The sequence below is a fragment of the Nyctereutes procyonoides genome, unplaced genomic scaffold (assembly GCF_905146905.1).
Source record: "Nyctereutes procyonoides isolate TBG_1078 unplaced genomic scaffold, NYPRO_anot_genome, whole genome shotgun sequence".
NCBI lineage: Eukaryota > Metazoa > Chordata > Mammalia > Carnivora > Canidae > Nyctereutes > Nyctereutes procyonoides.
The window spans coordinates 19,244,611-19,269,699 of NW_026575030.1; the positions used below are offsets into that span (position 1 = coordinate 19,244,611).

General features: G+C 51.7%; 1 protein-coding gene across 1 annotated transcript in view; it reads left to right on the forward strand.

The window, feature by feature from the left end:
* The first annotated feature begins 396 nt into the window (after positions 1 to 396).
* The window catches only part of BDH1 (3-hydroxybutyrate dehydrogenase 1), a 31,473-nt gene continuing 6,780 nt past the window's right edge, over positions 397 to 25,089 (forward strand). The window contains exons 1-7 of the mRNA XM_055316558.1: positions 397 to 467; positions 1,304 to 1,383; positions 1,989 to 2,212; positions 2,292 to 2,445; positions 9,693 to 9,819; positions 16,649 to 16,721; positions 17,296 to 17,406. Of these exons, the coding sequence (XP_055172533.1) occupies positions 397 to 467; positions 1,304 to 1,383; positions 1,989 to 2,212; positions 2,292 to 2,445; positions 9,693 to 9,819; positions 16,649 to 16,721; positions 17,296 to 17,406 (840 nt within the window). The remainder of the gene's footprint in view (positions 468 to 1,303; positions 1,384 to 1,988; positions 2,213 to 2,291; positions 2,446 to 9,692; positions 9,820 to 16,648; positions 16,722 to 17,295; positions 17,407 to 25,089) is intronic.

The window sequence follows — 25,089 nt, forward strand, 5'->3', positions numbered from 1 at the left end:
CTCTCACCCAGACCCAGGCCTCGGCTGGCCCATCTCTTGGGAGCCTCAGTACTTCCTGTCTCTGAGAGCTCCTGAGTGAGGCCCTCGAGGGCAGGGCAGCTGGGAGATAAAGGAGCAGAAGCTCAGGGTCAACAAATGGATTCCTCCTTAGCGGACTTGGGAAAGGTCTGCTGAGAATAACCCTGAAAGGTGGGCACGGATGCCTCTTCCGGGTTAATAATCGGCTTACTCTGGGTTCCCCAGAAAAACACTGAGCAACAATTTTTGGTACAGGTAGTTTGTTTTGGGAACAAGTCGGAGGGAACAGCAGAGGGGTGGGAAGCTCAGGCAAGCAAGGAAGAACAGAGAAAAGCAGTCCAGGGCTGCGGTACTGAACTGAGGACGTTGGGCACCACCATGGGCAACCGGGGCTCTGTCCTCTTAGGAGCCACACAGAACGCACCTCAGAACTGTCCCACCGGAAGACGGTAAGAGGGGAGTATTTCTCCACCAGCTGTTTCTGCCTCAAAGCCTGTCCCCAAACAGTGTTAGGTTCTTTTTGCATTTGCAGGCATATGCGTGTGTCAGAATGGGCAGTGATTTCCTGCTGGGGTCCCTGGCTGCTGTGACCTCGAGGACCCGAGGCAGGACGCCAGGTGCCGTGGAGGCAGGCAAGGTGCTCTCGGGTGACACCTGAATGCAGTGGTTCGCCTCAGCAAAGCTGGAAGAGAAAGATGGGCTGGGAGCCGGATTGGCAGGGGGGGGCTACGCAGGTGAACGTGGGGGGGGGGGCCAGCGGCGGGCGCAGTTTGATAGACCTTCAGGCCGAGCGTCCTTTCCCTGTCTTCCATAAATAGAACCACATTTCCATTTCATTCTCCGCCCAGAGTCAGGCCCTCTGGGTTTTCCAGGTGGAAATAGAAATTCTTCCTTTAATTAAATGCTTTCTAGCAACGTATAGCCCTCAAAGCAGCAGCCCAGGGTAAGATTTTTGGGCTCTGGCTGTGGCAGGTGCAGGGGGAGCACTCTGGAGAGCACGCTGCCGCAGGTGGTCTGTAAAATGGGTACAGGGACTTGAGTGCATCCTGCCTTTGTGACCAACACTGTGTGTGTCAGGAGCTGGGGATAAAGCACAGCCGCTCCCAAGAAGCTGACCAGTTTTTTTTAACCCCCACCGGCCCGCGCTGGCCCCCGGTTCACCTGCGTAGCCCCCCCCCTGCCAATCCGCGCTCCTCTGTAATTGGACCCAAACGAAACTCGGCCACTAGGGTCCAATGGGTCCCGGGAGTTCGCGTTCTCTCCTCGGCCCGGTTTCATGCCGCAGGCCCCGGAGCCGCGGCGGCCTGTTGACCCCACAGGCCCCAGGGCTGGAGCTCTGCGGCCGCACTGCGGCCAAGGACCTGCGCGGGCTCGCGGCGCTCGCTCTTTAAATGCGCATCATCCGATCAAAAGACAAATAGAAAAACCACCCGGTCGCCTCCGACCGGTTCCAACGTCGGCAAACACGCTCGGGAGCTGCAAGGACGCTGGCGCCTCGCCAGGTGTCCCAGGTCCGGGCGCACCTGCTCCGCCGCGTGCTAGCCCGGCCGATCCCGAAGGCGGTTGGCGCTGGAGGCCGACGCCCGGCAAGGGGTAGGTCTCCGGCTGGGGGCCGGACCGGGGGTACCCGGGGGCTGGCCGGGCCGCGGGGGGGCGGGGGGCGGCAGGCGCGGAGCCCGCCCCCGCAGTCACCCCGCCCTGCGCAGCCAACCCCCGCCGCCCTCCCCGCCCCCTGCACAGCTGCCCCTCCCCCTCCCCGCCCCCCTGCAAGCCGCCCCCTCCCCCTCCCGGCCTCCCTACGCAGCCGCCCCCTCCCCCTCCCCGACCCCTGCACAGCCGCCTCCTCCCCCTTCCCGTCTCCCCTGCACAGCCGCCCCCTCCCCCTCCCCGACCCCTGCACAGCCGCCTCCTCCCCCTTCCCGTCTCCCCTGCACAGCCGCCCCCTCCCCCTTCCCGTCTCCCCTGCACAGCCGCCCCGCCCCCTCCCGGCCCCCCTGCACAGCCGCCCCCTCCACCCTCCGCAGCCCAAGGGCGGAGCAGCCGCGGCGGGAGCGCCGACTCGGGGAAGCGCGGTCCGCAGCCGGGCGGCTCCGCCCAGGGGGCCGGGGGCAGGAGGGGCCGCTCCCCGCAGCTCCCGCGCCGCGCCCTCCGCTCGGGTCCCCGCGGCCCTGGGCGGTCCCTGGCCGGGCGGCGGGTCCCGGGGGGCGGGTCGGGGGGGCCGCCAGCTCCGTCTCGGTCTCCGTCCCGGCTGACGCGCGGCCCCGAGGCTGCAGGGTGCAGAGGCCCCCGCCCGGCCCGGACCCCCGCCCGCCCCCGCCCACCGGAGGGACGCCGCCCCGGGCCGCAGGGGGGAGGCCGAGCGGCACCCGCGGGCGCCCAGCCCCGCCACGGCCCCGCGAAGCTCCCGCCCCCGCTGCGGCCCGGGAGGTGCGGACCTGGGGCCTGGGGGCTGCGGGGCGCGGCGGGGACGCGGGGCCTGGGCGCGGAGCCGCCTCAGCCAATGGGAGCGCGGCCGGAGCCGAGCCCCCGCCGGGGAGGAGGGAGGGACGCAGGCCGGCAGTGGCGCCCTGGCCTCGGCGTGCGCGGAGGGGGCGGCGCCTGAGCGTCCGGGGCGTCCCCGGGGGTGCTGGAGCGCGCGGCGTGCAGGGGAGGGGCCGGGGGAGGATGGGAGCTGGAGCGCAGGGCGTGCAGGGGAGGGGAGGGCGGGGGGAGCAGGGGAGGGGGAAGAGTGGGTGCTGGAGCGCGGGGCGTGCAGGGGAGGGGAGGGCGGGGGGTGCTGGAGCACGTGGCGTGCGGGGGAGGGGTGCGGGGGGGAGGGCGGGGTGGGGGCGGGAGGGGCAGCAGGGTGGGGGCGGGGCGGGGTGCTGTTCCGGCCGCGCCTGGCGCCGTGCGCGTGGCTGAGCCCTGCGAGCGTCCTGCAGCCGGCGGGCGCCGAGCGGCCTGAGGTCAGCGGCCTGGGGTCCCCCCGGGGCTGGGGTCGGGGCTGGGGTCAGGGTCGGGGCCGGGGCTCGTGCGTCCCTGCGGAGGCGGCCCCGGACGCTGCTGGAGCGCGGCCTGGCCCGGTGCGACCCGCGGGGAAACCCAGCTGCGCCGGGAGCTGGCGGCTTCGCGCTCGGCCGCGCCGCGTGTGGTCCGCCCCCGCCGGGCACCCGAGCCGCCCTTGGGGAGGAGGGGGCAGTGGCCGGCGCCCCGCGGGGCGCTCGCAGTCCGGGTGGGGCCCGCGGTGCCGCCTACTTACAGGCGCGGCGCGGTGCCGTCCGGAGGCGCGGGGGGAAGGGCCGAGTTGAAAATGCAGCAGCCGGGAGCCGGGGCCTGTAGTTAGGGCATCAGGAGGAGCATCGCGGAGGAGTCCTCGTGGAGGAGCGAGCTCCGAATCAGGACTTGGCCGTGTGGACAAGTCAGGTGTGGCATAGGGTGAGCAGCCCTGGAAAACCGGGGGTGCGGGGCTTGCTGAGCGACCGTGGGGCAGGAGGGAACGCGGAGACGGGGTTCGGAGGCGCCCCGAGGTCTGATGTGTGCACTCGGATTTGAAATGTGGTGAGCACTTACGAGTGGAATGGCTCTTTGCCAGTTGTACTAATATTTTTATTTCTTTTGCGTATGCACCGGAAATCTTGGAAATATCTTTGATTTTTTATTCTTGCACATCCTCCTCTTAAATGTGTCAGTTAAGGAGCACCTGCGTGGCTCAGTCAGCTGAGCATCTGCTTCCAGCTCAGATCATGATCGCAGGGCCCTGGGATTGAGACCCAGGAGCCTGAAGTCCACCCCCTGCTCATTGGGGAGTCTGCTTCTCTCTCTCCCTGCCACTCCCCCCCCCCGTCAAATAAATAACATTTATTTAAAAAGTGTCAAGTTAAATCATACTGGGCTCTACCTTCAAAATGTAGCCAGATTCTGACCACTTTTTGTTACCTTGGTAGTTTCCACCAGGGTCACGGTCACGGTCAGGGTCGGCAGCCCTTCTGTCTATCTCCAGAGAGCTCCTTTTCACCATTCACTAGAGTTGCCGTGCACAACTTACTTTCTTTCTTTCTTTCTCTTTCTTTCTTTCTTTCTTTCTTTCTTTCTTTCTTTCTTTCTTTTCTATTTATTTATTTATTATTTATTTATTTATTTATTTATTTATTTATTTATTTATTTATTTATTTATTTATTGCTGTGCACAACCTTGAAGGCTATAGAGGATGGTCCTGTATGGCCACCCAAGCATATAATGGTCTCCCTACTTCCTCTTTGTTCATCCTCAGTTTCTTCTTAACCCAGTGACACGTGGTGTTAAAATATAAGTCTGATCATACTAGGCCTCTGCTGAAAACCCCCCTAAGTAATTCACATTTTATGTGCCTCCTGTGTGGCGGGCACTGTTAGGTGTTGGCTATGACAGTGACCAAAGCAGACAAACCCCCCCCCACTCTCAGAGCTTACATTCTCCTAGGACTGAAGATAACAAATAAGATAAATAAGTACAACGTGTATACTGTTATAATGTAGTAAGCCAAGGAGGGGGGGGGAGGGAAACGGGAAAGGAGGAATAGAAAATGTCAGGGTAGGGGTGGGATTGATGGACTGGCCAGGGAATGTCTTACTGAGTAAATATTTGAGTAAAAGACCAAAGTGGGAGAATGAGCCCTATGGATGGGGGCGGGGGGAGAAAAATGTTCCAAGTAGAGGGAAAAGTAAGGGCAAAGTTCCCAAGGCAGAAGGTTACTTGTCATGTTCTAAGTATAGCAAGAAAGGCCCCGGTAACCAAGGTGTAGCGAACAAGGTGGGATGAGGCCAGTGAGGTCATGAGGACCCAGATCACGGATGGTCTTGGGGGCAATCTGTAGTGATTTTGGCTTTTACACGGAGCAAGAGTTTGTGCAGGAGGGACATGATCTGCATATTTCACAGGATCATGCAGGCCACTGTTGAGCAGCGTCCAAAGGGGGACAAAGGTAGAGGCAGGGAGCCAGTGGGTGGCGATTACAATAATCCAGGCAGGAAGTGAAGACGGCTTAGACAGAGATGATCATCAGAGTGTCCTAGATATACTGAAAAGGTGGAGTCAGGATCTGCTAACAGCCTGGCTGTGGAGTGTGCAAAAAAGAGAAGATCAAGAATGAAGAAGAGCTGGAGAAGCAGGTGTTCAGTGCCGTGGTACGGGTTCAGCTGTGGACAGGTGCTTATAACGGATCAGCTGTTGAACATTCTGGTGGAAATGTTGGACGGGCAGGCGGATATGTAAGTCTGGAGTTGGGAGGAGAAGGCCCTGGGAGGTAAACATTCAGGAGTTGGCATGTAAATCCTATTTAAAGCTATGAGAGTTCACCGTGGTGGTGTGAAGAGCCCACCAGCGGGGCCAGAGACGCCCACTGTTTAGTGCTCCCCGACTTGCACTGAGGCAGAATTTGACTTTGGTTTCGATCTGGTTATCCCAGGGATGGAATGCCTGCCTCGTCTGGCAGTTGTCATTGTGATTATGGCAGTTTTGACAGCTCTGGTAACACTCTTGGGGAGGGACACGGGTTCCTGGTGTCGCTGCGAGACCCACAGTGTCGCAGTCCCAGAAGCGGGGCAAGCTGAAGAGTCTGTATCAATGCTCCGCGCGGAGACCCACTCAGTGTAGCTGGTGTCGTCTCCCTGCGAGGAGGAGCAGACACCTGAGGCCTATTTAACACGGAGAATAAAGACCTCACACCCCTTACAGAGCTGAGGGCGGGAGGGCAGATGGTCCCAGAAGCAGCTGTGCCCCAAGGAGGCTGGGGTGTGTTTCTCTTTCATCGCTGCATCCATCTCTCCTCCTCCTCTGCTCCTGTGCTTGACCCTCCTCTCCGCGGACTGGCCTCATCCATCTCTCTGGCCTCCCGCCCTCCCCACTGCTGCAGCCGTGTCTGATGGTCTGATGGTCTCCGTCACACGTGGTCCTAGGAGTCCCCGTTTATGATCAAATGGCAGTGAGATCATCGTCCATCATTAATGCCCCTGTAAAATGCTTCTTGACTTTGGTTCCAGAATAATCCTGTCTCTGAGGGGTAACTGGTATCTTTTTGGGATTAGGGCCTTGAAGGCGGTCAGCTTTCCCCGTGCACGGCCTTGAGGAGGCCCCGGAGCTCACAGGCAGCTCCTGTCGCTGGGCTGGGCTGGCACTTCTAGGCCGCTACCAAGTGCTCGGAGGGAACCCGAGGGTGATAGCTCTGTCTCTCCGGGTAGGGGGTCCCCACGCAAATGCCCGGGGAGTGCAGGGAGTCAACAACGGTGATTGGAGTAGGCCTACGAGGGTGAGTGTAGGCTTCACACTGAGGTCAGGAATACCTTAGCTGCCTGGTTACGTGGCCTTTTAAAACGCCGGGCTGCCAAACAGCCACGTAGAGCATGGTGGCAGCAGGCTGCGGCTCTCACGCAGAAGCTGACGGTCCTCCGCACCTCAGGGTGGGGCCCTACCTCAGATTTTCTGCCGAACCCCAGCCTGGCCTCCTCCACAGGACGGGGCCTTCCCTTCCCACTTGGATGTGCCGAGGCCCGTCCACACTCCACGTCTAGAAACCTACGCTCTTCTCTGCCTGGGGCCTGCCTTCCGGGTGCCTGTTTCCGTCTGACGGCTTGCCGTTTCCAAGGATGTCAGCATTGGGAACGACTGTCCCTTGCAAGGGAGGCCTTGATCCTAAGCCACAGGACTGCAGCCAGCTGGGCCTCTGCAGGGAAGCCTGTCAGAATGCCACGGGGAGCCCCGCTTTGGGCCAAGGATGCACACGCTGCTCTTTTTGAAGAGGAAGTACATTCCCCAGGTAGCGCATGGGTGATACAGTGACCGTGGAAACAGGGCGCCCTTGAGAGTACACCCAAGTGTTCTCAGTGTCAGAGGAGTTTCTCCCAGATTACAGATGGATGTGTGAGCATCTTGGTTTTGTGTCATCATCTTACAAATTTGGTCACTGGCAGTCGAGTCCTCAGTGGGGCAGCTGAGGTCAAGGCCCGAGAGACTGTCCCCCACCTCTCCCCACAAAGTCACCCTGCCTCCTTGCCACACCCACCTTTCACAGCCACCTCCGTTTCCAAACCAAAAGACAAGTGAGAGCTTTTCAAGTTTGAGAACTTCATGTTCACAGAGAAGAAAGCCCAGCACAAGGCATTAAAAATGACGGCAGGCAACTCCCAAGACCACACGGGCGTCCCACTGCCTCTAGCAGGCATTGTGTTTGCTGTGGAAAAAATACATTTAAGAAACTTCAAAAACAAGAAGAGACCTAAAGCCCTGCCTCTTGGTGTGTAAGCGATGACCTCTCGAGTAGCCAGCTGTTCGAAGGGCTGAGTTCTCATATACTTTTTTTTTTTTTTTTTTTTTTTTAGTTTTCATGTACTTTAAGCTATTTTCACTCTAGCACTTTTCGATACTGCTGACTTGAGGGAAAATAAAAATTGCAAGCAGCCCTCTGGAGAGAATATTGAAGCGGTCTCTGCCGCAGGCACTGAGCACAAGGGATGGAGGGGCTTTAATTAGAGACTACTGGCTTTGGAGTCACCCGGTGGTGGTGACCTCAGCCTCTAGTCCCAATGGGAGAGGGGGAGATTGGGGGGAGATGCATGTGCTCAGCCTGCCCAGCCGCTTGGGGGGTGGGGGGGGCACCCGGGGTGGCGTTGGGGGGGGTGCCCAGGTAAAGATTGAGCCACGTGGGCGTGTGCCTTCAAAGAAGGGCCACCTCGGGCTCCATTTTGCTGTTGCCTGCCAGGTGCTTGCTACGGAAACTTCCGTTCTGGCCGCAGGCTGACTTTCTACTCCCAGCTCATCCCCACCCACAGACTCACTGAGTGCCTCCTTTGTGTCCGCCTTCTTCTAGGCAAGAAGGATTTAGTGGTGAACAAGATGGAGAAGGCCCCTGGCTCCACTGAGTTTATGATTTAGAAGGGGAGGATGAAGTAAAGAAACATGGTGATTTTCGATTAAAGAGTGGTCTTACAGGGAGCAACCTGCGTGTGCTGCGTGGAGGATCGGGATCCGCCTCCCTTATGTCCAGAGTTAGAAGGACTCACCATCTGGAGTGAGGGAAGAGTAAAGGCCGGGGCCCTGAGGCAGGAAGGAGCTTGGCACACACAAGAGGCTTTCAGAAGGTCAGAGTGGCTGTGGAGCAGTGAGCAGAGGAGGGCGGCACCAGACAAGGTTGGGAAGGGAGACAGAGGCCCACTCCCAACAGGCATGGAGAGGAGGCTTTGGGCAAAGGAGTCGCATACCTTGACTGGTATTTTTTTAAAAAGATTTATTTGAAAGAGAGCATGTGCGTGAGCAGAGGAGGGGCAGAGGGAGAGTGGGAATCCTCAAGCAGACTCCCTGCTGAGCCCAGCGCCCAGTGCAGGGTTCAGTCTCAGGACCCCGAGATCCTGATCTGAGCTGAAGTCGGACGCTACCCGACTAAGCCACCCAGGCGCACCCCTTGACTGGGATTATAAAGATCTCTGTGGCCACAGTGCTGAGGATGGCCTGGAGAGTAGGGAGTGGAAAGAGCCTGCTGCATAATCGGGGAAGACCCACAAGCCAAGGGGTCCCCATTTGTTTTCCTTTCTTGAGGATTAAACGGATTAAATACCTCCGCCTGCCACCCACAGTGAGCAGTGCAGTGCTTGGCTAGATAATGAATATGTTAGAGACCTCGTGGCCCAGGAGGCCGGTTACCGGTTAGGTTTGGGTGGCAGCACAAGGGCAGGAGGGAGCTGCCTCCCAAGCAGAACCGTCGTTCCTGACAAACCACAGGCAGGTGTGCAAAGGGGGGGCTCGGAGGGTTCAGCAGAGAAAGAGCAACAGCTCCTCTGGCTGTGATTGCCTTGCTTGGCTCCCTCTTAGCCACCCCTTCCTTCCCCTGGGCCAGGAGGGCTCACTGTTCACCACAAATGCAACACACCAATCAACAGTTAATAATGCACAACTGGTCATGGTGCTGAGTAGCCGGAAGTGACCCCACGTGGTACATGGCCTGTTGCAGTAAAGTTGATTTGACTTCAGAAGAGACCGGTAGGGTGTTGGGAGGGACTCCGTGTGCGTGCATGCGCGCGCACGTGTGTGTGTTTAAGTTGATGGAAGGGTGTCGTTCTCTAGCTCCTGTCTCCATGTACTAGAGCTACTGATGAGTTGTGCCTCAGAGCCAGGCCCTGTCTGTGCTGGGGGCGGAGAGAGAGGTGGAGAGTTGAGTCTGGTTGATATGTGTCATGGGCCAGAAGAGGGCCAGAAGAGCAGCCTGTGGAGGCAAGTGGCCAGAGTGCAGGCTGATGCCCCGGGTCACCACAGATGGATGATCTGGTTATAGGGAACAAGCGGATGGGGCTTATATAGTTGGAATTCCCAGGGGGGGGGTATGGTCCCCAAGTCCTCCCTGTGGTTGCTACTTAACTTGGTTGTAGGATCAGTGGTCTGGTCCCACATGTTACAGATGGGTGACAGCTGGCCCACGCTTCCCCAGGGAGTTGGTGGCACAGCTAGACCTAGAACCCAGCTCCTGACTCTTCTTATCATATGAGGCTGCAGCTCGGTGAGGGCGGTGCCAGAGGACACTGCTGGGTACCACGACCGGGCCTGAGCCCGCCAGCCAGAGCCCAGTTAAGGCTCACAACCTGGAGCCAAAATGGCCCCTCCTGCCTCAGCCCCTGAAGGGTCCACCCATGAAGGCGACCAGGCAATGCTGAGGGTACATTGTGTGTTTCAGAACCCACTGCGAGGAGGCTGACCATCCCACCTCTTGTGGCCACAATGCTGACCACCCGCCTCTTCAGACCCCTGTCACAGCTCCCGGGGAAATCTCTGAAGTTCTATGATAGAGGAAATGGAACAAGGTAAGAAACAAAAGGGTGGAGGCCCCCTTGAGGGTCACACCTGCTGGGCAAAACAGCTCTCCACACACGGACGCTGCGGGAGGTAAGAAGGCTTGACTCTCAAGGACGTCGGTCAGTACTTGCTGCCCGCCAGCAGAGGAAACCCAGAGATGTCCGCAAAAGGTAAAGACCTTCACAGGGCACAGAGGATGATCTTTCACCCCTGCTTTATGTTTTTCAACTTTTAATGTTGAAATGACTACCCTTCTGCAAAAGTTGCAAAAACAGTAGAGGGTTCCTCTGTCTCCTTCACCTCCTTCCCCACATGTGAACGTCTGACGAAACCATAGCACAATCACCAAAACCAGGAAACTACTGCTGATGTAATAGGGTTAACTATCTATAGACCGGATTCAAATATCACCACTGGCCTACTAATGGCCTACTACTTCCTGGTACCAGGTACAAAGCAGGGTCCCAGGTTGCATTTACTTGTCGTGTGTCCTTAGTCTCTTCCTACTGGGGACAGCTCATGACCTTGACACTTTGGAAGAATCCCTGTCAGTTTGGGTTTGGGTAGTGTTTCGTTTCATGTACATCGAGACGTGGATGTTGGAAGAGTCGCCCCTAAGTGGGGTGCTGCCCCTCAGGAGGCATAGGACATTGATGTGTCTCGATGCTCTGATCACCTAGATAACTGCTCTTTTTCAATCTTACACATGAAACCAGTTAACCAAAAACATCCTGAGGCTTCCCTGGTAGGTTGTGTGATTTAGAGGAAGCATTAAAAGAGCAGCTCTTCTTTGAGGACTTCTGGAATTGCCTTTTCCAAAGGGAGTCCGAGTGCTCTGTTGCCTCATTTTCTTCTTTTGCAGCCAGAGCAGGGAAAGAATAATACACTTTTTGTGCTTTTATATTTGACAGGAGTGAAATTAAGGGTCAGGTTAAATTCAATGGCTCCAAGATCAACGGATATTTTCTATGCCTATGAAGGCGTCTGTCTAGAAGAACATGCATTTAGGCTTTGGGGACCATTTGCTTAAAAGCATTTCCATCGGGGACGCCTGGTGGCTCAGTGGTTGAGTATCTGCCTTTGGCTCAGGTCATGATCCCGGGATCTGGGATCGGGTCCCACATCAGGCTCTGCAGAGGAAGCCTGCTTCTTCCTCTGCCTGTGTCTCTGCCTCTATCTCTCTCTGTGTCTCTTATGAATAAATTGATCTTTAAAAAAAAAAAAAGCATTTCCATGGGCCACAGAAGCTTCGTAGGAAACGGGCTTCAACTAGCAGAAGCCATCATACAAGAAGAGTATAAAATGGCCCTTCCCACATAGGCCACATCCCACTGAAGGGGGAACGGGGCCTGGCTCCCTTGAAGGACTCTGAGCAGACAACCTGCCCTGCCCACTGGCTCTGCACAGCCCTCGGATTTTGAATTTCTGGCTTTGGCAGAAGGCTCTGTCCCTGCCCAGGACAGGAGACTCACTGATGCATTCCCCACCTCCTGGATCCTGGTTGCACACACAGCTGTGGCTTAACCCCAGCGCTCGGCTTTGCGGCCTGGGCAGGACGTGTAGTTCCAGGCCAGCCTGAAAAGGGCAATGTGGAGGAGGGCTCCATTGTCCCTCCAGCCTTGGCCCACGGGGATCTGTCGGCAGGCACATCACCGGCGTTTCAAGGTTGACCAGACTATGTTGCTTTCGCGTGTGCTGCCGCGTGAGGCCATATTTCTCCCAAGCTGCACTGTGTCAGTGACATTTGTCCCTCCTAGGCCCCATCTTGTTTGGGTCAGCCTGTTGACTCACTTAATCATGACTCCTCTCAGCAGAAAGCTGGGTTTCTGGCTATTGCTGCTGATTCATGGTGGAAGAGATGCGGCCCGGTAAGACGGAGAGGAAGCCGGAATGATGCCCTGGCCGGCGTGGGGGTGGCATCTCCAACGTGGCCTTGCAAGTTCCTGATGACAGTGCTCTGGGGCCCAGGTCCTGGCCCGGGAAGGCCTTGGTACCTTAGTTCTCTAACTTTAGTTGACAGGCACCTGGGCAGCTTGTTAAAATGCAGATTTCCAGGTTCCTCCCACGGACATTCTGGGTGCAGCAAGGGGCGGCAGCGAGCTGCAGGTCAACCAGCCCTTCCTCCAGCAGCTGCACTAGCCTCGCAGGTGGTGCCCGTTCAGCTCCGGAGAGTCAGTAGGTTCTCTGAGGGGAGGAATCCCAAAGGGGTAGCAGCCACATTCAGAGAAGAGCTCACTGACTGTGGCCCTGACCTACAAGTGCAGTTGGATGGGGCCGAGAAGGTACGGTCTGGCCACGTGGAGGTTGGGTGTGGAGGGCTGGAGCTCTGTGCTCTCTAGAGAGGAGCAAGTGGCCATTGGCTGCTGGGCTTGAGCAGCAGAGCCTGCCCTAGCGAGTACACCCAGAGAGAGTCAAGTTTGGACCTGAATGTATTTGACAATGGGTTAATGGGTAGGTTAGAAAAAATCTGGCAAGTCAGTTTGAAATAAATTATTTCTCTTGCTGTAACCTGTTAACTTTTAATTTATTTTTTATTTTCTAATTTTTAAAAAGATTTTATTTATTTATTCATGATAGACATAGAGAGAGAGAGAGAGAGAGAGGCAGAGAGAGAAGCAGGCTCCATGCCAGGAACCCAATGTGGGACTCAATCCCGGGACTCCAGGACCACGCCCTGGGCCAAAGGCAGGCACCAAACCGCTGAGCCACCCAGGGATCCCCTCTGTTAACTTTTTAAAGTATCAAGTAGTACAAAGGGGACTGGCAGCCGGGGAAAGAACACGTCTCATCTGGCCCAGAAGAGTCACCTTGTTTCTTCCCAGGGGTCTTGGGAAAACAGCGATTCTCTTTGGATGAAGTCATTTCACTACCTTTGGGTGTACTAACCACACCATTCTGCTCTCATCTGAGACCACCATGCACCAGGACTTAAAATCCAAAGAGATTCTTCTGTGGCAATTCAAAGGACAGGAGTTTACCTTGGTAGACTTTCCTAGGACCCTTGTTTCTGTCTCGTGAACCCATTGTTCTTTTTTTTTTTTTAATTTTTATTTATTTATGATAGTCACAGAGAGAGAGAGAGGCAGAGACACAGGCAGAGGGAGAAGCAGGCTCCATGCACCGGAAGCCCGATGTGGGATTCGATCCCCGGTCTCCAGGATCGCGCCCTGGGCCAAAGGCAGGCGCCAAACCACTGCGTCACCCAGGGATCCCCCCATTGTTCTTTAAGAATGTTGGATAGCACATCTTTTTTTTTAAAAAAAGATTTTATTTATTTATTCATAAGAGAGAGAGAGAGAGAGAATGGCAGAGGGAGAAGCAGGCTCCCTGATGTGGGACTCGATCCAGGGTCTCCAGGATCACACCCTGGGCCGAAGGTGGGGCTAAGCTGCTGAGCCACCTGGGCTGCCCTGGATAGCACATCTTTATGAACATTTAAAAAACTTTATGTTTTGGGGGTCCCTGGGTGGCTCAGTCAGTTAAACATCTGCCTCTGGCTCAGGTCATGATCTCAGGGTCCTGGGATCGAGCCCTGCATCGGGCTCTCTGCTCAGTAGGGAGTCTGCTTCTCCCTCTCCCTCTGTCTGCCGCTCCCCCTGCTTATTCTCTCCCCATCTCTCTGTCAAATAAATAGGTAAAATCTCTTTAAAAATTTTAAAAGAAAAAGACAAAAATAAAAATAAAAAATTTAAAAGAAACAAAACCTTTACGTTTTGAATAGGTAATTTACTCACATAGTACAAAATTCAAATGGTACAAAATAGTATCTCCTACCTCCTCTTCCCTATTGCGAGCTGCTCACTTGCCCCTACCACCTCCATTTATTGTTTCTGGTTTAATATTCATTTAAAAACCAATAGTACTTCCCTGGATCCCTGGGTGGCTCAGCAGTTGGGCATCTGCCTTCAGTCCAGGGTGTGATCCTGGAGTCCCGGGATCAAGTTCCACATTGGGATCCCCGCAGGGAGTCTGCTTCTCCCTCTGCCTCTGTCTCTGCCTCTCTCTTTGTGTCTCTCATGAATAAATAAGTAAAATCTTTAAAAATATGTATTAGCAAATAGAAGTCAGCAGTACATAAAAATATAAACCATGAAAAAAATGGGTTTGTTCTAGGAATCGAGACAATACACAAAAGTCAATGTATTTTTATATCCTAGCAATGAATTGAGGATATCAAAATTTAAAACAATACCATTTAAAATGCTCCAAAGAATGAGATATGGAAGTATAAATACAATGAACATGTACAGGATTCACATGCAGAAAACTTTACAGTACTGATGAAAGAAGTCAATGATCTAAATAAATGGAGACCCATACTATACTGTTCAGGGATTGAAGAACTTGAAAAGTAAAAATGTCAGTTTCCCCCAAATTGATACACAAATTTAGTACAATTCTTATCAAAGTCCCAGTTAGATTTTTGCAGAGGAAAAGATTATTCTAAAATTTATGTGAATAGACAAGGAAAATAGAGTAGCAAAAACAATTTTGAAAAGGAAAAATAAGATGGGAAGATATAGCGTAATGAAACATAAGAGAGAATCCAGAAATAGATCCACACAACTATGCCAAACTGATGTTTGACAAAGGTGCAAAAGCAATTTAAGGCGGAAAGGAAAACATTCCCAAAAAAGGGTTCTGGAGCAATTCATAGGCAAAATTCATAGGCAAAACAAAAAACAAAAAACCCACTATCGCTTTGACCGTCTTGCATTGTATACAAAACTCAAAATGGATCATGGACTTAAAATGTGAAAAATAAAATTATCAAACCATTAGGAAAACAAAAACAGGAGAAAATCTTTGGGTTCTGGGATAGGATAAGAGTTCCAAAACTTGACACCAAAAGCATTACCCGTAAAAGGAAAGATCGATAAATCAGCCCTTATCAAAATGAAACCCAGTTCTCTCTGCAAACACCCTGTGAAGAGGATGAAGAGACAACTAGGAGAACAGAAGGTATTTGCACACCACAATAACAGGACTAGCATCTAAAATGTGTAAAGAACTCTCAAAACTCAATAGTGGAAGAACAGACAATAAAATTTGAATATGGACAAAGACAGTAGAGCCTGTGACTCGATCTCAGGGTTTTAAGATTGAGTATAGAAATTATTTAAAGATAAAATCTTAAGGGGATCCCTGGGTGGCTTAGCGGTTTAGCACCTGCCTTTGGCCCAGGGCGTGATCCTGGAGACCCAGGATCGAGTCCCACGTCGGGCTCCCTGCATGGAGCCTGCTTCTCCCTCTGCCTGTGTCTCTGCCTCTCTTTCTATCATAAATAAGTAAATAAATCTTAAAAAAAAAGATAAAATCTTAAGGAGAAGGAGAAGAAAAGAAAGAAGAAGGTGAACAAAAGACATGAAGAGACATTTTACCAAAGAGGATATACAGATGCAAAGATGTTCAGCATCATTAGCCATTTGAGAAACACACGTTGAAACCACCGTTTAGCCATCAGCGTGGCTAAAATAAAAAGTCGTGACACCACCAAATGCTGGCAAAGACCCAGAACAACTGGATCACTCCTCCATTGCTGCTGGGAATGTAGAAGCTACAGCTACTCTGGAAGGCAGTCTGACGGTTTCTTAAAAACTAAATCTGCATCTACTGTATGACCCGGTGACTGTTCCCGTGGGCATTTACTCAAGAGAAACACAGATTTGCACAAAAACTTGTACAAGAATGTTCATAGCAGCTTTATTTGTCATGATCCCCACTGGAAACAATGCAGGTGCCCTTCAATAGTTGAGTGGTTAGGGACACCTGACCTGGCTCAGTCAGTAGAGTGTGGGACTTGGGGTCTCGGGGCTGTGAGTTCAAGCCCCACATTTGGGTGTGGAGCCTACTTTAAAACAAACAAACAAAAAAACAGTTGAATAGTTAAACTGTGGCATCCTCGTGCCACGGAATACAGTCCAGCAATAAAAAAAGAACAAATTATTGATCCCTGCAACAATTTGGATGAATCTCCAGAGAAATATGTTGGGTGAAAAAAAAAGCAATCTGAAAAGATCATATACTGTGTGACTCTATTTATATAACATTCTTGAAGTGACAAAATGATAGAGATGGAGAACAGATTCGTGGTTAAAGAGGGTGTGCGGTGGCACGGAAGTAGGTGCGGCTCTAAAGGGTAACACGCGGGATCCCTGTGGTGATGGAAATGTTCTAGATTTTCCCTGCATCTGTGTCCATATCCTGATTGTGATATGGGGCCATAGTTTTGCAAAACGTTACCATTGGGGGAAATTGGGTAAAAGGTTGCAGGGCATCCTCCTGTGTTATTTCTTAACTGCATTTAAATCTACAATCATTTCAAAATAAACATTTAATGAAAAACTCCCAGGGGCGCCTGGGTGGCTCAGTCAGTCAAGCACCTGCCTTCGGCTCAGGCCACGATCTCAGGGCCTGGGATGGGGCCCTGTGTTAGGCTCCCTGCTTACGGAGTCTGCGTCTCCCTCTCCCTCTGCCTCCCCCCCCCCCCCAGCTCATGCTTTCTCTCAAATAAATAAAATCTTTTCAAAATAAGGAACTGTCAGGAAGCACCATGAGACCTAGGGGTGAGGACGCTGCATTTGCAGAACCTTTGTGGACCTCGCCATACTGCTGGGGGATCTGAGCAGCACCTGCTGCCCTGGGTCCCGGCCTGGCAGCCCCGCCGGAGGGCTTCTTCCTCAGCAGTGTGGCGGCTGTCCTTGGGGCGCGGGGTGGTGAGTGTGCCCTGGTGGCCAAGGGTGCCCCCATCTGCCTGCCCGGATCCGAGGCCCCGTGCGAGGCCCCCCCCCCCCCATGTGAGCCGGCCTTTGCTCACTGCTTCTTTCTCTCCCGCAGGCCTGAGCCCCTGGGTCGCGGCGCCCCCTTGCTCCCCGGCAGCCGGCGTGCTTTCTCCGATGAGGTGAGGCCGGTGAGTGCAGCCCGGCCGCCTGGACACCGGCCCACCGCAGCCCTAACCATGGCCCTAACCTGGGCCCGGTCGCCCTCCGAGGGGCTGCAAGGTTGGGGGTTCAGGGGGGAGGCTCTGGAGCCCCAGCCTGGGTTTGAGCCCCAGCTCCACCACTGCCTGACTCCTCAGGGCTTGCAGGAAATCGGTTTCCCCGCTAACATGGTAACGGGGTGTAAGAGTCCTGCTCACTGTGGGCCTCGCGGTGGGTATTAAACGCGTGCACTGTGCCTTGCACGTGGTAGAAAATGACAAATGCCATGTGACAAGGGAGGTGATCATGGGGATTGCGGAGGAGGACACCGAGGCCCAGGAGCAGGGAGTGACGCCCCATGTAGCTCTGTCCCTGGGTGGCAGCACCTGGCTTAGAGCCTGGCCTCCTGATTCTGGCTGCCAGCCTTTTCCGCCCTCCCGCGGTGCCTCTCTAACCTAGAGGCAGGCTGCCGAGTAATCGAGTAATCGTTACTGCCCCGAGGACGCTTGGTCGCTGTGCTTGGGATCCTCGGTTCCTAATGTGGGGTCTCACCTTCTAAAACAGGTTGGCAGCAAAGCTGTCCTGGTCACAGGCTGCGACTCGGGGTTCGGGTTCTCCTTGGCCAAGCATCTGCACTCGAAAGGCTTCCTTGTGTTTGCCGGCTGCTTGATGAAGGTAAGAGATGCTCGTCTTTGTTACCATCGTACTTTATGTGTAGTTATTGTAGGGTCTTAAAAATTATAGTAAAATACACATAACATGAAATTTGCCTTAACGGTTTTTGTTTTTTTTTTAAGAGAGAGACTGGGGTGCGGAAGGGTGGAGGGAGACCTTCTCTTGACCCTGAGATCGTGACCTGAGCTGAAATCAAGAGTCAGACACTTAACCAATTGAGCCACCCAGGAGCCCCTGCCGTCTTAACCATTTTTAAGTGTGTCACTCAGTGGCATTAAATACATTCACGTTGTCATATGTTGTACGACCATTACCCCCATCCATTCCCATAACACTTTTCACCCTGTAAACCTGAAAAATCTATACCCAATAACAATAACTGTCCATTTCCCCCTCTGCCTGCCCCCCTGGCCACCACCATTACAATTTCTGTCTTTATGCATCTCTCTATGCTAAGTACCCCAGAAAAAGTAGTTTTTTACAGTATTTGTCTTTTTGTTGACTGGCTTATTTCACTTGGCATAACGTCCTCGAAGTTTGTCCATGTTGTCGCACATTACAGACTATTTTTCCTTTTTAAGGCTAAACTCCATGACATGTATGTATATCACATTTTGCTTCCTTCATGTCGTTGGAAACTTGGATTGCTTCCAAGTTTTGGCTATTATGAATAGTGGCACTTTGAACACCAGCGTACAGGTATGTCTGAGACCCAGCTCTCGGCTCTTCCCACCGGAGAGCTGGAAGTACGATTGCTAGGTCACCCGGTAATTCTATTTTTAACCAAGGAACCACCGTACCGTTTTCCACAGTGGCCGCGTCATTTTTCCATTCTCACCAACAGTGTACGAGAGTCACAGTTTTTCCACATCCTCACCAATATTCCTTTTTCCGTCGCTGCGTGTGTGGTAGCGATCTGAAATGCCCGTGAGGCGGTATCTCATTGTAGTTTTGACTTGCATTTCCCTAATGATTAGTGACGCGGAGCATCTTTTATGTGCTTATTGACCATTCATGTATCTTCAAAGTTTGGAGAAGTCTCTATTCAAGTTCTTCGCCCAGTTTTTTTTGTTTGTTTGTTTTTTGTTTTTTTTTTTTTCGTTTTTTTTTTTTTCTTCACCCAGTTTTAAGCTGGATTGTTAATTTGTTGTTACTGAGTTTTAGGACTTAGATATTCTGAATATTAATTCCTTATCCGGTATATGATTTGCAAATATTTTCTCCCATTCTATGATTTTTTTTTTTTTACTCCATGGGTATTGTCTCTTGATGAACAAAATTTTAAAATTTTTATGAAGTCCAGTTTGTCCATTTTTTTCTTTTGTTACCTGTGCTTTTGATGTCATGTCCAAGAAATCATTGCCAAATCCAAGGTTGTGATGCTTTTGTCCTGTTTTCTTCTAAGTGTTTTATTTTTGGGGGTCTGTAAACCCCACACGCACATGCACACACATATAATCCATGAGGTTACACTGACCTCCGATTCCAGTTCAGCACAGTAGCACTCTTCCTCGCTTCCCTTATTCCACATTGGTTTCTTCCTTTTCCTGCTCTTGGGGCCCAGTGCTATCAATCCACTCACTCATTAGGTTGATCCTACAATGCAGACTCCATTGCTTCAGAATCGCTACAGTCAATTGCAAACGCGGGCGTACTAAGTTGTGTCAGCTTCCTTACTCCAACAAGCAGATGTCAAAATAGGCTAGGATGCGCAAGAGATTGATTTGGGAAGTGCCTGTAATGGCTAAAGGGGAAGAGGGCAGGAAGAGGCAGGAACGTTCTTGAGATTGCGGTGCCTTTCTGGGGCGCCTGGCTGGCTCCGTGAAGCCACGGAGGTCTCAGGGTCATGAGTTTGAGCCCACTCTGGGTGTAGAGGTTAGTTGAATAAGTAAAAACTAAAACAAACAAACAAATAAATAAAATTTTTTATTTTTTATTTATTTATTTTTTTTAAATAATTTTTTTTAAAAAAATAATTAATTGCAGTGGCATTCTGTGAAGTGGGGAGGAAGGAGGATTAGGTAGGCGGAGTTCTCACTGTGGTTCATCTGAGAGGCTCTTTTGGGACGATCGGGCATCCTGAGGCAAAGCTTACCTGCTAGAGAAGACCTGCCTGGGGCAGGAATGGCCCAGTGTGTCTGCGTGCTCGGCCGGCCGCTGGCTGAGAGCAGCCCAGGCCAGTGTGGCCTCGGCATGACATTCACGCTGTCGTGGATCTAAAGATGAGGCAGCCAGAGACCTGTCATCTGCTCCTACGGGAGGTTGTCCTGAAAGGAGATCTATTACAGTAGAGCTTTAAGCTTTCTGTAGTGTTTTTTATGTATTGACTGCCAGTACCCAAAGTACTGTGTTTAAAAGTTATCTGGACAATATCCAAGAAATAGTCATAAAGAAACAATCAGAAATACAGCCAGAGATTTATAGTATTTATAGTATTTCTTTTTTTTTAATTTTTTTTATTTATTTATGATAGTCACACAGAGAGAGAGCTAGAGAGAGAGGCAGAGACATAGGCAGAGGGAGAAGCAGGCTCCATGCACCGGGAGCCCGACGTGGGATTCGATCCCGAGTCTCCAGGATCACGCCCTGGGCCAAAGGCAGGCACTAAACCCCTGCGCCACGCAGGGATCCCCAGTATTTATAGTATTTCGATCATGGTTGAAATACTATTTGTAATAGTAAAAAAATTGGGAATATGGGACGCCTGGATAGGTGGCTCAGCGGTTGAGCCTTCGGCTCAGGGCATCATCCCGGGGTCCCGGGATCGAGTCCCGCGTCGGGCTCCCTGCATGGAGCCTGCTTCTCCCTCTGCCTGTGTCTCTGCCTCTCTCTCTCTGTCTCTGTGTGTCTCTCATGAATAAATAAATAAAATCTTAAAAAAAAATGGGAATAACCTAAATGACCAGCAATGGAGGAATTGCAGAATAAACGATGGTAGAGCCATAATGGGAACTATTAGGATCTTCATTACGAATGAATAAGTGAATGAATGTTACTTGGATTAAGTTTTAATTTTCTTTGTCATTATTTTATTCATTTGAAATACAGTTTGATTCATTTATTTGTTTAGATTTTGTTCCCTTCATTCTCGTTGATTTTGGAACATGTAAAACCTTAAGGAGGCTCTAACGTCAAATTACATTAAAAGGTACAAAGTAGGGATCCCTGGGTGGCGCAGCGGTTTAGCGCCTGCCTTTGGCCCGGGGTGTGATCCTGGAGACCCGGGATTGAGTCCCATGTCGGGCTCCCGGTGCATGGAGCCTGCTTCTCCCTCTGCCTGTCTCTGCCTCTCTCTCTCTCTCTGTGTGTGACTATCATAAAAAAATAAAAATTTTTTAAAAAATAAAAGGTACAAAGTAGTCTTACTCTCCCACTCCATTCTTTCCCCTCCATTCTTTTGTTTTCCCCTCCCCGCACAAGTGTTTGTATCCTGCATGGACTCTTTTGAGCTTTTTAAAAAAAGGCTTTACGATATCTTGGAAATCACTCCCTGTAAGTACATAGAGACTTCCTCATTTTTTTTAAACAGCATCATTGTGCTCCATTGTGTGGTTAGAACATAGCTTATGCCACCAGTCTCCTATATTTAGCATATAGGAGATAACGTTTAGGGTAATTTTCAATGTTTTACAATTATAAGTAATGCCACAATGAATTACCTTGCGTGTATTTATTTTTGTATTGCTCGGAGTTTATCTTAAGGGTGAATTCTTAGAAGTGAGATTACTCTTATATCAAGGGTTAATAAAATATGTCATGATTTTTAAAGATATCCCCACATTTTTCATCATAGGGGCTCTGTAATTTTACCTTCCCGCCAGTAATATATGAGAGTATCTGTTTCCACATAATTTCACCAGCGGTGTACTTTAAGCTTTTGATTTTTGCTAATCTGATAGGTGAGAAATGTATCCCAATGCAATTTGAATTTACATTTTTTCTGTTGTGAGTGCATGCAGTAAGAATCCAGAGAAGGAATTATTTTTATACTAAGCTTAATATCTCTAAAAACAGTGTCTGTTCAATGCAAAAATTTTAACAATTAAAAACAAATAAAAATAATAGTCATTTGCATTGCCATGATTTGAACATATTTTCAGATCAGAGAGGATTTATTTGTCCTGTTAATTTTTTCCTTCTTTGGAATTATGAAAATAATACATATTTCTAATAGATTCAAACCACACAGAAGTAGGTGGTATAAAAAAGTGAAGTCTTTTTACTGCAGTCTCTTGCCCCGAGGTAGCTAAAATATATGTGTGCACATTATTTGTGACTTTTACTATTATAATCAAAGCCACGGTGAGCAGTCGTACTCCTATCTTTGCCTGCTTTCCTTAGTAATCCTTAGGACATTTTTCTAGGTGTGAAAATATTGGGTAGAAAGGTGTGCAGATTTTAGGTTTCATTCAGATCCATCAAACTGCTGCTCCCCAAAGCCATCCCAGTGCTTACTCCCTCTGACCATGCATGCAACAACCTGCTTTGGGGTGGATTCCCGGGTGATGGGTGGGGCAGGCTGGGAGCTGGGTTCTCTGCATAACGTGGGCCTGCTGCAGCAGGTCCGGGCAGGCGCTGCGACGCCACAGAGTGTTTCATGCCACCTGTGCGGTCCTGCTGGCTTGTCCGGTGATGCAGGGGCTGCATCCTGACCACAGTGGGGGGCAGAGGCTGCCGAGGGCTGTGGAGGAGCCTTTGAGAGAGAGAGAGAGAGAGAGAGAGAGAGAGAGAGAGTCAGAGCCTTGGATTCTAGTCCCGGATCAGCCGTGAGCCCAGGGACTAGGCAAATGCTTCCCCTCCCTGCCTTTACTTAGAATTAGGGGGTTGGACTGGGTGCGCCCAAGTCCTGCCAGCCTCCAGTGCGGATTCTCCTGTAGACACTGGTGTTTTCTTTTCTTTTTTGTAAGATTTTATTTATTTATTCAAGAGAGATACAGAGAGAGAGGCAGAGACAGCCACAGGCAGAGGGAGAAGCAGGCTCCGTCCAGGGAGCCCGACGTGGGACTCCATCCCGGGTCTCCAGGATCATGCCCTGGGCTGAAGGCAGCGCTAAACTGCTGAGCCACCCGGGCTGCCCTGGTGTTTTCTTCAAAATACCAGATGAGGTCACTGCCGGATTATGTCTGTTGGTGCTGCTTGTTAACTATTTTGGTGTCACGGTGTGTATTTTCTGGTCAAAAGCTAGGAAGTCACTAGGGGTTTGAATTAATTATGCAGATCGGAGAGTCAGAGCCACTGGAGGCCATGGATAAACCTTCCAGCCTGCATCTGCCATATTAGGCCACATGGTGGATTCTGGCTACATCTGTACCCAAAACTCAGTCTGCTTCCTCCTCTTGTGCTTCAGATCGCGGTGCCTTGGGCCAACGCAAGGACTTGGCTCCAGCATATGTCTCTATTCTCCTACATCAATAACTGCTCACTCTCTACCGGATCATCTGCACTCACTGACAACCTCACACCCCGTGTGCATTTTTCTGCCCGCTCCCCCCCCCCAATTGTTTTATTAGGTATTTTCACCTATTTACTTCCTGTTTTCTTTTCAACCCATAGGGATTGGGCTTTGGGCCCCACCACTCTGTTCATTTGTTCTTTCATTCAGCAAATACCTATTGAGTACCTACAAGAGCCAACAATGTTCTCCTTTGGAGGTACAACATGTACCAATTCAGTGAAAAGTTCTTGCCCTTGTGGAGCTTACGTGGGGGAGAGGAGACACGCAGGGAGGTAGATAAATAAGTAAATTGCTTTCCTATGGGATGGTGAAGCTATAGGGGGTCTTTGGTTTTAGAGAAGAAAGAAAGATCTTACCTGGAAAGTGACATTGGAAGGAGGTAAGGGAGCAAGTCTTGTGGATAGGAGGGGTAAGAAGGGCAGCCAAGTCAATGCCCCAAAGGAAAGTGTGTGCTTTTTTTTTTTTTTTTTTTTAAGATTTTATTTATTTATTCATGAGAGACACAGGCAGAGAGAGAAGCAGGCACCATGCAGGGAGCCCGATGTGGGACTGGATCCCAGGACTCCAGGATCACGCCCTGGGCCAAAGGCAGGTGCTCAGCCGCTGAGCCCCCCAGGGGTCCCAGGGTGTGTGCTTTGTGCTAGACAACAGCAGGAGGCCTCTGTGGCCGCAGTGAGGGGGGTGGTGGTGTAAGGTGAGAATGGAGTTGGGGGACAGATCTTATATCATAGAAGGGACAGATTGCCTCTCTGTGGGTGCAAGGGAAGGCTTGATGGGCCAACGTGGCATCTCATTGCCATCTGGAAGGACAAACGGAGTTCCCCGTGATGGATGGTGGCAGCATATTTAGACAGCATCGGTAGTTTGAGGAAGCTGAAGCCCAGAGCCCTCATGGAGTAAGAGGAGACCAGCTGGGAAAAGGAGGCAGGGCCAGCCCAAGAGGGGCCCAGGGTGCCTCTGACATGGCTTTTATCAAGGATTCCGGTGGCCCCCATTTTGCTAGATCTGTTGGCCACTTCTCAGACCATATGAATACTGACCGTATCAGCAGCTTTAACCAAACAAGCTAGCCCGTGTGTTGCACTTTGTGTCGTGACTTTCGGGCGCCCCACTGTCTCGGTTTCCCTTCGGCTCCCTTGCCAGCTGCTCCTGCTGCTCATCCTGTGACTATTACCGTGGCCCAGGCTTGCTCCTCTTCCGTGTTTCTTGTACATGTGATAGATGCTCACGCTTAACGTGCTGAGGGTCCTCCCTCCTGCCTCGGGGTGCTAGGCCACCTACCAGGGCCTGCCAAGAGTCCTGAACCCTTTCTGCCAGGTTTAGTCCATCACCTGCCTCAATATGGTACGAGACAGAGGCGGAAGAGGCTTGAGAGGTTGGGCAGAGTTGTTAGCTGTGCTGTGCTGTTTCCCTCTGGTCTCGGGTGAAGTGAGGTGGCCTTCAAGAAAACCACTTGGAAAAAACAGACTCTCCTTAATTTGAAACTAATAGAGCACCATACGTTAACTCATAGGAATTAAAATAAAAACTTAGGGCATCCCAGATGGCGCAGTGGTTTAGTGCCGTCTTCAGCCCGGGGCGTGATCCTGGAGACCCGGGATCGAGTCCCACATTGGGCTCCCGGTGCATGGAGCCTGCTTCTCCCTCTGCCTGTGTCTCTGCCTCTCTCTCTCTCTCTCTGTCTCATGAATTAAAAAAAAAAAAAAAAAAAAAAAAAGACTACAGATTAAGGAACAGAGGAGGAGGAGCTAGAAAATAGGGAGGCAGTCCTCACCACTGCACCCCCCACCCTGACCCCGGCGTCCCATGGGCTTCCCGCTGTCCCTCAGGCCTGGGTCAGGGCAGCCTTTAGATTGATACAAGTTTGAGGGTTCGGGTCGTGAGAGCAGGCTGGGCTGGAGTTACTTGATCAGTAGCCTGACGTGGACTCTTTAGATCAAACAAAGAGACTCTCTGTTGTCTGAGCATGTGTGGAAACATGGCAACAAGTGCCTACAGTCTCATCCAGGGTAGAAAAAAGAACTTACAGGTGAAAGTTAAAGGGATAATGAAGGAAGTGGTTTTAGGGGTGAACCAGCTGCCTAGGCCCCAACAGCAGGACTGAGAGCTTGTCCCTGAGCAGCAGGACAGGACGACAGGACGGAGGCCCTGGAGCAGGGAGGCCGCGGACCTGGAGGGGAGGGCCTCTGTTCTGCAGGGCCGTGGGACTGGTCTGCTCCCTCCCTCCC